The sequence below is a fragment of the Salminus brasiliensis genome, chromosome 16 (genome assembly GCF_030463535.1).
Source record: "Salminus brasiliensis chromosome 16, fSalBra1.hap2, whole genome shotgun sequence".
In the NCBI taxonomy this organism is placed as follows: domain Eukaryota; kingdom Metazoa; phylum Chordata; class Actinopteri; order Characiformes; family Bryconidae; genus Salminus; species Salminus brasiliensis.
The window spans coordinates 7,382,576-7,399,281 of NC_132893.1; the positions used below are offsets into that span (position 1 = coordinate 7,382,576).

General features: G+C 39.0%; 1 protein-coding gene across 2 annotated transcripts; it reads right to left on the bottom strand.

Moving 5' to 3' along the window:
* Window positions 1-773: 773 nt before the first annotated feature.
* mier3a (mesoderm induction early response 1, family member 3 a) lies at window positions 774-9,584 on the bottom strand. Of its 2 annotated transcripts, XM_072659129.1 has the most exons (13): window positions 9,574-9,584; window positions 8,656-8,680; window positions 8,236-8,381; window positions 8,002-8,136; window positions 7,712-7,832; window positions 6,311-6,384; window positions 6,091-6,160; window positions 5,758-5,903; window positions 5,558-5,639; window positions 5,382-5,476; window positions 5,145-5,272; window positions 4,837-4,982; window positions 774-4,308 (listed from the first exon to the last, which is right to left on the bottom strand). In XM_072659129.1, the coding sequence occupies exons 1-13, from the start codon at window positions 9,580-9,582 to the stop codon at window positions 3,860-3,862; spliced, it is 1,626 nt and encodes a 541-aa protein (XP_072515230.1). In that variant the 5' UTR covers window positions 9,583-9,584; the 3' UTR covers window positions 774-3,859. The 2 variants fall into 2 exon arrangements, with proteins under 2 accessions (XP_072515230.1, XP_072515231.1); XM_072659130.1 differs by lacking the exons at window positions 8,656-8,680; window positions 9,574-9,584 and adding an exon at window positions 8,559-8,648.
* Between the last annotated feature and the right edge of the window lie 7,122 nt (window positions 9,585-16,706).

Sequence of the window (16,706 nt, forward strand, 5' to 3'; positions counted from 1 at the left end):
CAATTTTTACTAATAAACCTAATTTGCGAACCCATTTATGCCCACATCTGTATTTTGTCTTTCAGTTTGTTCCATATGATCTTGCTGAAAATGTTTTTTAATAAATAAAAAAAAAAAAGGTCAAATTTAAAGGAAAATACCACCGTTAAAACAAGTCGATATAATTGAATGTCTAAGTAAAGAAACTAAACTAAGTGGTTTTAAACAGAGAAGACCAGACGTCTGAAGAGCTAAATGTCCCTATAAGCCATATGTTATTACATGAAATGTCTACAAATACATGTGATTTATTTGTTTGCTGAATAGTTATAACATATAATTATAGTTATATAGCATATAATATTAATTTAGTATTTCTTTAGATTTATCATTATTTTACCATCAACATTACACATAAAACTCAAGATGTGCAGATTTACTAATTGTTTTGAATTGTAACTAAAATGAAAATAAGACCATTCTGTTCACCACCACTGTAAAGAAATCCAAGTTGCCAAGTTCTCATCAAACCACAATGAAGTACTTCTTAACTTTATATGCACAGGAATGAAATAAAGTAGAAAGCTTTAGAAAATGTGTAGAATTCCCCTGTAGGATTTTAAACTTTTGTTCACATGGAACTTAGTTTGTAACCCAGATTTTACGATTACTCTAGATCAATCGGTACGAGAATTTTTTCTTTTTCTAAAAAAAAAAAAAAAAAAAAAAAAAGGCAATTATGTGAACGGATGATCAATGCCAGGTAGAAAACAGAAAAAACAGAGAGCTAGTCATAATATTTCCAGAACTTTATTCCTGGATCTGTTTGCCAGTTATTTAAGTAGAACATAAAATACAAAATAAAAGTCAACAAAACAGAAACGGTGTCTATGTACAAACATTATGAATGATAAAATTTTCCTTTTGAATAGTAATTGCTGTTTGATTGTCTATTTAACACTAGAATTTCTTTACACCAAAATAAGTGTTGAAGAAAATTATTCTGACTGTAATGCTTATGGTTTTCTTTTTATCCCCCAGCACAAAAAAAAAAAAAAAATGAATGCATGGAGAGAAAAAAATAAAAAAAACAAATAGCCAACCATTCTTCTGATAAGGAGTTTTTTTTTTCAAATTTACATTTAAATTTCTTGCCTGTGGAAGCAAATGACCATCACTACATTTACAACAATTTTAAGCTAGTACTTTTTCATACAAACTTTGGACATGAATAAGTTACTTCACCAACACAATTTTCTAAAGCTCTGCTCAATCCTTGGAGGGACAGGAGAAATGAATTGCACAAACCTACAAGACTCAAATCTGAGAATATTGTTATTTAAAAGTGTATTAAATAAAAAATAAAAAAAAGTTAGCAATACACATCTTTCAAGTATGTAATGAAAAAACAAACAAACAAACCAACCAGAATGGAGAATTCTAGCCTCAGGTACAGGAAACGTTTTTAAATAGCGCAAGTTGTCCTCAGGTCACTTTTCCATATCTCTAACCAGCCTTATAATCCTCAGAGGGAGAGGGGGGGGGGGGGTTTAAAAAATAAAAAGGACCAAAAAGCTTCCGTCTCTCCCAAAGAGGCCGTTGTCTTTGTAAGTGTTTCTTTTTCCAGGTAGATTTAAACATGCATGTGTTTTTTTTTTTCTCCTCATTTTCTGATTAAGCAACATGTGTTAAGGCAACACTGCAAATAGGGCCATGCCTTAACCAGCAAACATTCTTTCCCTCCGTTCAGTAAACCCCCCAAGACATAATAATACTGTACATTCAACTACTTCACTAGTTCCTCTGTGAAGATGGGAGCATAGGGACGCTCTACTGGGGCCACGCCGGCAAGGACCCCTCCCCCCCCGAAGTCCTGGGCCAGCAGCGGAGGACAGCTTGGCTTTGCGCGCCATGTACTGAACGTCGAACACACTACACCCACTTGCAGTTTTAATAAATAAATAAATAACTCTTCTTAAGCGAATCTCTCAGAGCCAAAAAAAAAGGAACCCCAAAAACTATATAATGTTTATATATATTTATATAATCAGCTAAACGGTAAAGCAAGTAAAGGCATTTCTGTGGAATACTTAAGTTACAGACTCAAAAGCACAGATTTTTAAAGTTTTCAAGTTCAAGTCTGTTTGCCAAGGAAGAGAAAGTGGGAAGGTTATGTTGGTGTCTGTACATATTTACAAATTATTGCCATATGAGAGTACGTAAAGAGTTCACGAAGGAAAGCCATATTGAGGTAAATATACTTGATCATGTCAGTAAGGGAAGGTGTACGGAGCTGAAAAACACGCTCACCAAATGAGGGCTATAAGGGTACTCTGTCTGACAATCTTGTTTATAGCACAAGGCTAACCCAAAGTAACTCGAAGACTCGCGTGTTTACTCTGTCAGTCTCGAGATCCACACCCAGGTTGAAATCACTGTAATAAATGCATAGATAAATTTAAGTCGACATGCTCAAGACGACTTCATTAACTGTTCTGTCTGGAGCAGTACGTACGACCTGGGACCCTCTGTACCAGTTCTTGAACTAAAACCTGGCAGTGAGCTGAACAAGAAGGTTTGAGGGCCACATTGAGCCACAAGTCAGTGTGAATATATACATAATAAACCACTGGGGGCAAAAACTCGCTATGGAAAAATAAACATCCCAAGTACTGCCTGCAACTACTTATTGTAAGCTCACTTAGAAAAAGATAGAAAAAAAAGAAAAGAAAAGAAAAAGTAAAGCGGGACATCCACATGCAAACAATTATACCTCAACTAAAGAGTCACTTTGAGGAACAAAACGCAGGACAGAACAACTGGTCTCATAACGCACTGTAACACAGAAAAGGACATGTGCCAGTAAAACATCACAATTCTTCTCATTTTCAAAAAGGATCTTAAGAGTACAGCTAAAGTTCGCTTCGTAGTGACCAATGTGCAGTCCAAAAGGTCTTTATAGCAATAAATACCCCCCAACAAAATGATAACCCACCATTTGGGACTACAAAGATTTTCAAAAGGGAGCATAGAAAGAGCACAAATAAATAAGATACAAAACAATTTGTGTATTACACACTTTGTCGCAGTGTTTTCCTTCCTTCTGAAGGGGGAAAAACCTAATGAAGCATTCAAATGCGAGGGAAAAATGATACTGATCATTTATCTTTGTTGCAGCTACAGTAAAGCTCAAGTGACCATTTATACATTTAAAAATGGTCAAAATGGAATAATTTCTCCTTGTCAGAGAGTGGCTAATGCATTAATCGCAGAACCACTTGAACAACGCATGTCGCTGAACAGACAGAGGCTCTGCTGCCTGTAAGTCTAAGACAGAGAAGTGTGCCTTTTGAATACACAATGGCTCCAATCACCAAAAAGTCTTTTGCTCTGAACGAAACCCATGCGATTCCGTAGTCTTTCGCATAAAAGCTATGTGAGCCAAGGAATTGGTACCGGTCAACACTGCAGTGCACCAACGGACCTCCATGGCCAGGACACCTCGTCATTGGTAAAAAGCAAGGAAATGGTTTGCTTCTGCGACTCTTGTGGGAACTACTGATGTGAAGAGAAAGTCAAGGCCTTTCACTCCTACCAAAGGTTCAAGCTTCCACAGTATTCGGACAGGATACACGACACGTTCCAAAATATTCCGGACTAAATGGCTGTATTAACTCTTGAGAACTCAAGATTAAGGTCTGTACAATAAGACATCACTGATGTCAGAGTAAAAAAATGAATCTGTACATATATACACAAACCTGTACATAATTAATAAACAAAAAGGGGAAAAAAATCAAAACAAAAACAAAAGTGAATTTCCAGTGAGCGGCTATGTACATGGTTCAATTGCAAGTGGTCCCATTGAACCAGGGAACGGTCACTCCGACTGCAGCGCTGTGTGCTGATGTAGTGTGTGGCTTCCCATGTAGCTGCTGGCCTCGCTGGCCGAAAGGCTGCCGAAGTCAGTGACGGAAACGGCCATTTTGGCACTGGTTATGTGGTGTGTGCGGCCCTCGAAGTCCACGGCCATGCTGCGACTGCCCACTGCCACCTCGTTCAGGAAGGGCTCCGACAGGCCCATCTTCAGTCTCTTGACTGGAGGCCGCTCGCAGTCCTCACTGCACACATTGAGCTGCCCCAGGTCTGAGTGGTAGAAGCCAGAGTCCAGCAGGTTGAGGCAGTCGCCATCTCCGTTGCCGGAGAAGCCGAGGGGCTCGTCATGTCCCAGGGGTCCGCGATGAAGGCCGTCCAGCGGGGAGAAGTTGTAGGAATCCAGACAACTCACGTCACCAGAGTTACACACTGACGCCACGCTGCTGGTTAGTGCTATGGTAAGGGACGGAACAATATAGGTCAGTTCTGCACTTTTACAAATACGTCAACCAGAAGGGTAAGATTTGGGGATTTTTTTACTAGTATTATGTGTTTAATCCAAAGAAAGAGCATAGAGGGACTCCATTTAAGGCACCCCAGAGGGTCATTGGCACCTGGTAGCAGATAGTAAGAAGTGTAGCTACAACACACATGAAGACGGCCAACGCTGTACTCCTACATTTTATAGAATAAAACCTATTTAGTGAATGTCTAACATACCTTTTTAGCTAAAATGATGTGAAATATGATGAGATTTTTTTTTAACCAATTATTGTTGTGAATGTCAAGTCACCTACAACCCACAATGTGGGGGTATGTACCATGTTATGTAAATGATTTACACAAAACTAAAAATACTCCCAATACTTCTATAAACCATCCTCAAAAGTGGAATGTATGTTTCAATCAGAGCAGAGCATGCAGCCATGCTACCCTGCAGAAGGAAGAAAAAAAATATATATATAATTTTTTTCCCCTTACCAGAGAGGTCACTGGCAGTGATTGAGTTGAGGATGTTAAGCTGCTGGTCAGCTGAGGGCTCTATCCTGCCACTGCTGCTGGAGCAAACTGAGACAGAGCCATCCACTAGTCCTTCTGCTTCGTCCACCAGCCGATCCATCAGGTCCCTACAGAGCCAGAACGCAACATGCACAAAAAAGTCAGACAGACCTGACATGAAAACACATCACTGCCAAAACGTTTATGCCAGGTTTCCGCCACCACCTTTCTGCTTCATTTCAAAAAAGGTCTCCACCAGTGTTTCTGCTTCAAAATAATGAAACACTCACGTTACACCAGGATAGCTGCTGTACTTCTTCTTCCCGAACCGATTTTGTTGTACGAAGAAGTCGAACCGCTCCGACTTTTTCCACATGTAGTAAAATGCCACGCATTCTGCCACAGTTCGCGTGTGCACCTAAGAGAAGGGCAGGCAAGTAGTAGTAAGTGTTCACCTGCATCAACCCTGCCCACTTATACAAAGGAAAACAATCCGCCTTTCACTATTAATACAGGTTTAGCCTTACTTTGTGCTTCTGAATGAGGTGGAAGTTCTTCTCATATAAAAGAAGAGCATGTTCAAAGTTTCGGCATTCTTCTTCAGACCATGGGAGCATTTCGTCTAAAAGAAAAACAGGAGTCAGTTCCGATTTACAACTATCAAACACATCCAACAGGAATATCAATATGCGGGACATTATACCTTTTGAAGATTTTTCATTGCTGCGATACCGTTCAAGAGCTTCGTGGACACTGTAGTTGCATTTAACAAGCTCGTACAAGGCCTACAGGAAACAAAAACTTCAGTCAGAAATCTACATATTGCTATGACAAAAAATATCTAAATATTAACTTACTTATTTATTAAAAATTACTTATTTATGAATACATTTTGACTCTTACCTGTTCATTATCTTTAACAAGACCTTTTCCATCTCCCTCTATAGCTCCATCTGCGCTTGACAGGGTTGTCTCTTGTAAGAAAACTTTCACTTTCCACTCTGGTAAAACGTCCGGCTGCCACAGTAATTGATCTTCATCCTCATACACTAGAGATTGAATGAAATCATGTTTAAAGCCATTTCTAACACTTTGCTTGTATGGATGGTTCACCATACAGATCTAGGACCGTAACACTGCAGCATCATACTTCTCACTCAAATAATAATATAAAAGTGTTAAAACCCATCCATGACTGGCGTTACATTAACATAACCATTAAAGGTAACATCTTACCTTTCTCATGTTCATTGTAGCAGGTAAGGGAGGGAATTTCAGCCTGGTACTGAGATCCAACCATGATCTCCTGTTGAAGAGATTCAAAATACTTATTCAAAATATTTATATGCTTATAATATAATAAATACTCAGAATTTAAACATTTCTATGCAATATAGAAAACAATCCCATCACCTTCTAAAAGGCGACTGTTTCTTACAAAAATATCAGCTCTCACCTTTCGAGAGTCTTCAGCATTCAAACCGTCCTCTTCACCCTCAGACTCTTTGTCTCCATCATAAATAGTGTTAGCTGGATAAATACAAGGAGTTAAGAGTGATAAGATTATATTTGCAAACATTTTTACAGAAAGTCAGCATTCACATGACCAATTTCATGCTGTTTGACGTACCGCACACTAAAAACCCTTGATTTTAATTGTTCCTTCATCGAAACTTCACTATTATAAATGGTCTCAGTTTAAAAAACAAAACATGTACAGGTACAAATAAAGACAGTGAAATCACACTACTCCATATCTAAATGCTATTACAAGTTGGTAAACATGGGTTCCAAAATCTGTCAGTAAAACCTCTTTTGTAGCTCAAAAAACAAAAGAAATCATTACTTCACCCACCACAGAGTGGCTGTTAAACCTTGCATCAACATGCACATTCAGATTTTATATGGACAACAGTATTGGGACACATGCTCATTTGTTATTTCTTCTAAAACCAGGGTATAAACAAACTATTAATTCTGCTTTTGTTGGAATAACTACTCTTTTTTTAATTATTATTATTTACTAGATTTTGGAGCATTGCTGTGAGGATTTTATTGCATTCAGCAACAGTTCCACTGCTCCACAGCTCAATGCTACCACATTCAACCCAATTGTGGACAAAGTAAGAGTTGCATTTTTCCACATTTGACTAAACGTCTGGAGCCACATACGATAGAATGACATCCACGAAAGCGAAACATGACAACTTTCACCTCACCGACGTCAAAACCCCACCAGCTGCACAGCGTTCTCCTCTACTGATTCAGAGGACAATGTTGTTTAAACAGTTTATCTCCCTCAATATCCAACAGCAGTAAAATAAAATCAGATCTAGCAACACTGGTGTTTTTGGCATTTTAGTGAAAGATTTCAACAAAATTGAGCCAAAGTTAATCCAGATATGATCTGGACATGAAACATTAAACGTTAAAGCAACATTATGTAACATAAGAGGGAGAATACTGCCTCCATTATTGCCACCCCAAGCTTGGCACACTGATGACTGTGCTATGTAACTTTGTTGTAGCAAGGGGAATGCTCAAAAGAACTAGAAGAACTAGAAATGACTAGAATATGTAATTTATGTAAAACCCGAATGTTTGAGTTACGTTGCCATGTAGTCAGAGAAAACTTAATCTCAGAGGAAAGGTGGATTGACTGATATGGTGGATTCAGACAGAAATTGTCACACCTGTAAAAGTTGAAACTACCGCAGAACCCATGTACATGTAATCCACTCCAGCAAATAATGCATTATGTATCCATCAATAGATACAGCCAATAAACCCCCCGGGAACATGTTTCTGTACTTGGCCCCAATGTAACTGTCTTATTGTATGAGGACACAGGACTTACAGCGAAGAGTTCTGGGGAAGAAATCTGTGGTTTCATGTGAGGTCACCGATGGTGTGAGGTCGTCAGCAGATGACTGGGTTTCCTCATCATCTCCAGACAGCAAATCTTTAGCAATCTCCTCCTGTTTAATGAAAAAGACATCAATTAAAAAACTAACATTTCTACACTGCAAAATACAAACCTGACCCAGTCACTAGACATTATTCTGGAATTCCCTCAAGTGATTAAACTCAAGTTAAATAAATAACAAATAATAAAAAAAAAAAATGTTTTACAAAACCGTAACTTACTTTGTCTAAAGTCATGTCGGGCAAATCATCGGTCAGTTCCACCGAAGAGCTGTCCACACTCGAGCCGCCAACAGTGCTGACAGACGGCTCATACCTGTACAAGGCCAACAGCTCGTCCAATGGCATGTTCCCCTCCTGTTTGTAATGCAAGTCAATGGTCAATTTTGCTTAACTGACCTCAAACACAATACTGAATATATTTAACCATATCACATACATTACATTTAGCATTACCTTTTCAAGATCCGCTATCTCCGAACTCCCGTTTGACTCTCCTTCCCGCATCTCTTCTTCCTCCAAAGTATGTTCGTCGTCATAATCGTGGACCAACATGTCCGCTGTCGGATCAAAGTCGTGATCTTCTGATGACAAAGAGCCAACTGCAAAAAAAATGTTTTTTAAATGAGGGGCACAGATTAGGCTCAACAGTCAACAAATGAACAACTGTTGCTTTGTGAAGTTGACACTTCCCAGAAACCCCAACCATTTCGGTTTATTTGGAATGACCACACACACACATAAAAGTGTAGGAAAGTAATTGCAGGACTTAAACTTACATCAACTGATAACTTGAGATGAGTACAGGTAAGAATGAGTGTACATAGTCCTGCATATCAACTAATTCATAGGAAATCTTGGGAGAGACTCATTTACCTGGGCTTGTACTTCCCAAGGAAGCCTGAAAAGATAGAAAAGTAGTATGTTAGACTTATAATAACACAATTATAACAAAAATAATAACACTAGGCTGTCATTTATTAGGCTGAAACTTATTGCAAATACAAAAACAACTGATTCCACAGCAGATATCGTTCAGATATAACTTCTAACTAAGCAGTTGAGATGCAAAGCTAACGTCGCTAGGGTTTGCCACCAAATAATAAAGTTGGTAATATCGCAGCTACGATACTGTGCGCGTCGACATCGGGAACTGTAGCGCGAGCCATCTCCCTCCTCCTCACATACACACACACACACATACACACACACATACACACACAAACAGCTCGGTAGCTGTCGGCATCACTACTACGCGGTTCGCTGTCGGATGCCGTCACTTATCCCAAGGCAAAATGATTTAGCTGGCCATCACACCCTTCTTTAAATGTGGGTGTAGTACAGACCGACACCATTCGCCACATTATATCGGACTAAACCGCGCTCAGTAACTATAAAAACACATAAGGCGGATTACAAAAACAACAACCGAGTCCAAGCAGTGCTAAACACAAATAAACATGCTGAAATCCAGTTATTTAGTCAGAAAATACCCGCTGTTAAATCGGAAAAAGACGAAATACCAATGAGCTCAATACGCGCTCGGCCAGGAGCGCTGCGTTTAGCTGGTTAGCGAACTGCCAGCCGGCCTAAAACCCGACGGTAGAAAACCCGATCGGCGTTTAACCGTCTTTTTTGGCGTCAAACGTCGCCATTTCTCAGACGAGACTCTCATTTGTCGAACATAACACGTTCATGTCGATAATGGCGCACAAAACGGTCGACTTGGTGCCCGAAAAGACGAGAAATAAACGTTTAAGACGCGTCGCCTATTCCGTCTTTTTTCAATCTTACCTCCGCCATATTGGTACCTTTCCGATACTAAACGGGCTTTACGCTGGAACCCGGATCGAAGCGGCGGACCAATCAGGAGGGAGTATTCTCGTGCTCGACGCTGATTGGCTGGGCAGCTTGACTCAGTAAAGTATAACGGCGCTTAGCACCTAGTGGCTAGTGGAGCTCGCTAGCGTGTTTAACTTTTCTAACTTTAGTTGTCTGGTTTAGAAACCCTCATTTTAAGCTCCAGAGATGATCAAACGTCCATATTTAGTCTCTTATTTAGAAGTATTGTGGCACAGAAGGTTTGAGTGCAAAATGTGAAACCTTTCTAAATGGGCTTAATCAAGTTTATTTCTCTTTATTATAAAAGTGAGGAATTAAATGAATGAATGAATGAATGAATGAATGACAGCCATGTAGGTGTTTGAGCCACTGTGTGCACCTCCTTCTCTCACTGTCTCTGCTTAAACTGGGACTAAACTTATGTCCTCCAGTAAAAGGAACCCAAGTGAACCCTCATATTGACATACTAAATAGCAGAGGTGTAAGTAACTAATTGCATTCACTGTCATTACTGTAATTAAGTTAGGGGGTTTTTGGGGAGGTGAACTTGGACTTGTTAAAGTAGTTTTTAAGATCTAATTTACTTGAGTGTTTTGTTTGAAGTTGAAAATGCATTTCGTTACATTTTAAAAACATTTCTTACTAAGTAAACAAACAAAAAGCAAAAAACTAATTGTGTTTGTTCTGTATTTTTGACTTTAGACTATTAAGACAGTGTGTTTCTATGGGATAAACCCTTCTGCCCTCCCTTTAGCCACACTGTCAGGTTATGCTCCACTACTCAAACAGAGCAGCTCCTCTTATTGCTTATGAATAGTGAGATACACCTGACAGAAGCCTGAGATAAAAAAAAAAGACAGATCTCCAGGTTCAGTCCCCCGCTAAAGAGAAAGGATTAAAGAAATACAGAGGGGAATGGGAAAATGTGTAGGAGAGAGTGCGTATAAGGACAACTTCACCGTCTGCCACCCGGTTTTCTCTGTGGTCGGAGCTCCTCTGTCCAACACAACCATCTAAAGTTAGGAGCCAGCCCTCGTTTCGGTTGTTCGGTTGCTCACCTTCCTGCTCGCTGGCTAGTGATGACTTGTCATTTCAAAGCATCTAATTAATAAAGGAGATCTGTTCTGATGATCACTGCTGTCGACTCAAAGATGACATTCATTTGATCTGATTCGTCATCTGATTATTTGCTCCAAGGCAGGTGCTTAGCTCTGTGAAGAATTGGTTTATGAAAATGACGTTGGAAAATGATGTTACATTAAAATGGCCATCTATTTGAATGCACATAAAGATATGACTTCATACACGGTCACATCAAAATGACCAAGTGTGTGAATGTTTATATGATAGTTCAGTTGTGAGGTACTTATGCCTAGTCAGTGTATTACTTGTAGTCTACGGCACTCAGCACTCTTCCAGTTTGCTGGAGCAGAGTGAGGATAAACTTGAGCTCAAATGTAACAGAACGTTCAGGAAGTATTGATTACAGATGGACACGTAAATAACACAACTGGAATGCAGATACACAGTATCTCTGATACTTAGAGTTTGGTCTTCTTTGGGTCGTGTAGAAAAGTCACAACACATTTGACCTTGACAAGTTTTGATTCCTAGATCTGCAGTATGACAGTTTGGTGAAGAAAGGAAGGGTGGTCTACAGAATCCACCATTTATGTCACCTTCAATAGTTGTAGAGGTGTTCTTTAAATTAAAAACAACTAGTTTAAGATGTACACTTTATTGCCAAAAGTATTTGCTCGCCTGCCTTCACACGCATATGAACTTGAGTGACATCCCATTCTTAATTCATAGGGTTTAATATGATGGCAGGCCACCCATTGCAGTTAAAACAGCATCCATTCTTCTGGGAAGGCTTTCCACAATGTTTGACCATTATTCCAGAAGCACACTTGTGAGGTCAGACACTGATGTTGGACGAGAAGGCCTGGCTCGCAGTCTCTGCTCTAATTCATCCCAAAGGCGTTCTATTGGGTTGAGGTCAGGACTCTGTGCAGTCAAGTTCTTCTACACCAAACTCACTAATCCATGTCTTTATGGACCTTGCTTTGTGCACTGGTGCTCAGTCATGTTGGAACAGAAGGGGCCATCCCCAAACTGTTCCAGCAAAATTGGGAGCATGAAATTGAGCAACATCTCTTGGTCTGCTGAAGCATTAAGAGTTCCTTTCACTGGAACTAAGGGGCCTAACCCAACTACTGAAAAACAACCCCACACCATAATCCCCCCTCCACCAAACTTTACACTTGGCAGAATACAGTCAAACAAGTACTGTCTCCTGGTAACGGGCAAACTCAGACTCGTCCATCTTATTGCCAGACGGAGAAGCATGATTTGTCACTCCAGAGAACACGTCTCCACTGCTCTAGAGTTCAGTGGCGGCGTGCTTTACACCCCTGCATCCGACGCTTTGCATTACGCTTGGTGTTGTAAGGCTTGGATAAAGCTTCCATGAAGCTCTTTATGCTCTCTGTTCCTGAGCTAATCTGAAGACCACATGAAGTTTGGAGGTCTGTAGCGATTGACTTGAAGTTGGCGACCTCTGCACACAATGCGCCTCAGCATCCGCTGACCCCGCTCTGTCATTTTTTGTCACTTCGTGGCTGAGTTGCTGTCATTCCCAGTTGCTTCCACTTTGTTATAATACCACTGACAGTTTATTTGGTATAGAATATTTAGTAGCAAGAAAATTTAACGACTTGTTGCACAGGTGGCATCCTATCATGGTACCATGCTGGAATTCACTGAGCTCCTGAGAGCTACCCATTCTTTCACAAATGTTTGGAGAAGCAGTCTGCATGTCTGGGTGCTTGGTTTAATACACCTGTGGACATTTTTGGAAGACCTGAATTAAATTATTTGGATTGGTGAGGGAATAAGCTTAGCAAAATAGTGTATATAGCCCCTTTTTGCACTACACAGGAGAGACTTTTTCTTGAGTAGATTGTATAATTTCATCAAAGTAGCAGTACTTGTACTTGAGTAGAATATTTAAGTATGTTAAAACTTTTACATTTACTTTTAGCCCAATTTTTACATGTATATTTAAAAGTGAAATTATTGAAGTGTCAAGATGCTGAATAACTTTCAAGAATGAACTTTGCTCAAATTGTACTGCAGTCATTCTTTCACTTAAGTAAAAAATAACAATAATAATAATCATCAGCCATTCTTCCCCCCAGTGACTAGACAAATCTTTAGACTTCTAAGTTTATTTTCATTTACCAGCTGGCTTACATTTACTTCACCTAGAGTTCACATTACATTTTTCTGCTCCCCCTTTCTTGTTCCAGCTCTCCCTTTTTCAGTTTGTGTTACTTATAAATAACAGTATTCTCCTTATACAAAGATGACCAAAGACTTGGTAAATGGTCTTAGGTGCCAGTTTTGACTTACTTTGACATACTTATATCATGTATGTTCCTAATTTCCTTTTTGAATCATCAAATCACTCCAGTCACTACATAGTCTACCATATCTGCCTGTTTATGCTTAGATTTCCAGTTTCTCAAATCATATCACATATAATGAATAAAGCATTGTGGCGGTGTGAGAGCATATTTTCTAAGTAGCCCCTGTGACCTGACGGTTATGATATATGACTGCCTTTTCAAACTAAATTCAACTAGTAGTGAAATAGTGAAACTGGCAACTCTGTGTAGTCCAGTCCACTTTGTCTGGATGGAAGCAGAAACGTTTACATTGCTGCATTCTAGTTTTTGTTCGTTTAGTGTTCATTTACTAAAGCAAATAAGGTAAACAAACGTCAGAAGCTTAGGGAACATATTGGAAAAGGAGACTGGAAATTCATCCCTTGGTTAACTACAGCAGATGGTGGCGCCAGTGAGCCACAAACCAACTTCCCAACTCCACTCTACTTTGGCCTGCTTGCTGAGGTCAAAATTTCATTTAGCTAATAAACTATTCTTGTTGAAATATGTGATTTTTTTAACAATCCTGCTAAAATGGCTAGCATAGACTAGGAGGGAAGCTTTTAGCCCATTATTGGCAACATCAGCTTTTCTGACTGAACAGTTTCTTTAATACAATGTTTGTAATACTCAGTTTACAAACAAATTAGTTTCTTTAGATTGTACAAAGTCAAAGCTTTTACTTACACTATATGCACAAAAGTACTGGGACGCCTGCTCATTCACTGTTTCTTCCATAATCAAGGGCATTACAAAAGAGTTTATTCTGCTTTTGTTGGAGGTACTGTCTCTACTGTCCAGGGAAGGCTTTCATTGCTGTGAAGATTTGACTGCCTGCTGCGACAAGTGCATAAGTGAGGTTAGGATGTTGGAGGATCACCACCCCACCTCGTCACCAACTCCCCAACTCATACCAAAAGAATTGGATGGAGCACCATCCATCATTCCACAGTTCTACTGCTCCACATCTCAATGCTGGGGCCTTTATACCCTTCCAGCCCACGCCTGGTATTAGGTATGACGCCAAGAGAGTCATGTTTATGTGCTCCAGAGAGTCTTATTCTATTTGCTGTACTTCTCTACAGGGTCTAGACAGTGTGTGTGTGTGCGTGTGTGTGTGTGTGTGTGTGTGTGTGTGTGTGTGTGCATTTGCATCTGTGTCAGCAATGGGTGCAATCATCAATGCATTCATTAGAAGGAGGTGTCCACAAACATTTGGACATATGGTGTATCTTCGTTAGTGCTTATTGATTTACACATTTGATTACACAAAAGCGAGCCTCAACAACTATAAAAATATAATAGAATATTTGTAGTATTCAGTGTCCACCTATTGCTTCACTGACTGAAGGACCGACTCCATTTAAAGAAACATGGTCAAGGGTCACTGAGACAGTAGGTGGTGCTATACACATACTTAAAGGAAGCTATCTCAGACGTCCTATACTCATATGGAGATGCATTTGCTATATATATATTTTTTGTTTGTTTACAAGAACTCAAATCTATCTAATATCAAATATCTCAACACCAGTGCCTCTGTTACTGGAGGACAGGTATACGCACCGCGGCCTGAGCGTTTGTTTGTTGAATATTAAAGGTAGCCTTTTAATTTTTTTAACAATTTTCTGCCCCCTATTATTCAGTATCTACATTCATCTGTCAAACTAATTTCATATAGGCCTAATAATTCAAAAAGGTTATGATTGCATTAGAATTTTGTTTTGCACACTATTGTACAAAGGATTCATAAAATGAATATCTGTCTTGGTTTATATATTCATTAAAGCTAAAATATATTTCTATATATCAGAACATATCTCCCATCCTGACTTAATTCTATGCTAACTGAAAGATGACTACATCCAAAGCTTGCACTTTTGAGAGACGATCAAGCTCCAAACTTGTGCTTTAGATAAAAAGATAAATAAATATATATATATATATATATGTCCTATATTTATGTCTAATGAAAAACATGTATCTCCAAAATGGTGACATTACAGTAGAAGGCAAAATGTTATTAACTTGAAAATGGAAGTCAATGTAAAAGAGTTTATTCCAAGTAATTCAGAGCATTTCTATTGGTCTATTCATCCAGAGTTATTCACATTGTGTACAGAGCAGTAATGGAGCAAAAATGGAGAGACATGGTTTTCATTGGACAGCAGCGATATATATATACTACATGTCTGCTCATAACATTGTTTTTTTTTTAATTCATTATAACTAAATATGTTTTAGGCCACACTGACCTTAATAAGAATAAACTTTAAAAAATGTTGGGGTGTTTTTTTTTTCTTGTTTTTTTTTTTTATAGGGATGTTCTGAGTGTCTTCGGTAGAAAAAAAAGAACCTCCAATGTCTCCCAAGTCACTATGTAGTGCACTAGGTCATGTATGTCATGAAATAATGGCATCTACCTGCCAGTAGTGCATCACATATTTAATAAAGACATGATGACAATGGGCCGGCTACCTTTTGGATAAGTGAAAGGACAATGGAGTTTCATTCAGGAGATTAAATCTTTTAAGAATTTCTGCACATAGCTTGGTTGACTGAGTTCATGTCGTCTGCAAAAGATCATATGCCACAGCAGTAGAGGACACAGATCCACAAAGATGATTAACCTGCCGTTCAAATAATCTCCTATGATTATATGCTTGATTTAAATGAACTTTGAATAACTTGATTTGGAATGTTAATTAGACATTTATAAACATTTATAAACATTTATGCGATGGCAGGCAAAAGAGTATAAGATAACCTGATTTTCAAAAGCACTAAAGTTAAATAACATTTCTTTGATACTTTATCAGGACATTCTGCATCTTTTTTCATCCAGACATATTTGTGTCCATTGCAGTTAAACTGTCTTGGCTCACATTCATCAGTCCACAAGATCTTGTGATGATGCAGGTCAGATCTGTGCAGGTGTCGCTGCACAGTAGAAGAGTGCACCACCACTGCAGAGTCTGCTAAATCTTTCTGAAGGTCTTTTAACGTCAAACAGCGGTGATTAATCTGCCTTTCCAGCAATCTTCTCTTCTTAGTCTTCAACTACAGACGTCAGCTTCAACTCAACTGTCATTTCTTAACTACATTATGAACTGAGGAAACGGCTGCCTGTGAACACTTTGCTATCTTCTTGTAGTCTTCTCTTCCTTTGTGGGCCCCAGTTATTTTAATGTTCCGGGTGCTTGAGTACCAGCTGCTTAGATGGCTGTCTATGGCTGTTGATTGTTGGGACAAGGTTTGAGGAGTCAGAGCATTTATTCATTTTCTATCAATGATTATAAACAAGCTATAGCTCGGACAAGCTAATTAAGCTCAGAGACCTTTGTCAAAGATCATAGAGAGCTCAAATCTTTTGCATGGTGCTGGTTTTTGTTTTCACGAAACATTGTACGAATTTGTATGAAACAACATGCATACCCTAATCTTGCTTAAATGCTTTAATGCGATGCCGTTTGGGGCTTATTTCGCCTTTTACTCCTCATACAGGAGTACCCAAACTTTTGCATGCCACTGAATTCATATTTTGACTTAATTTTTATCATCAGCAGTAAATATAACAGTTGTATTATACTCACTGCAGTATAGTTGAATTATACTAAATAATAGCCGTAACAATGC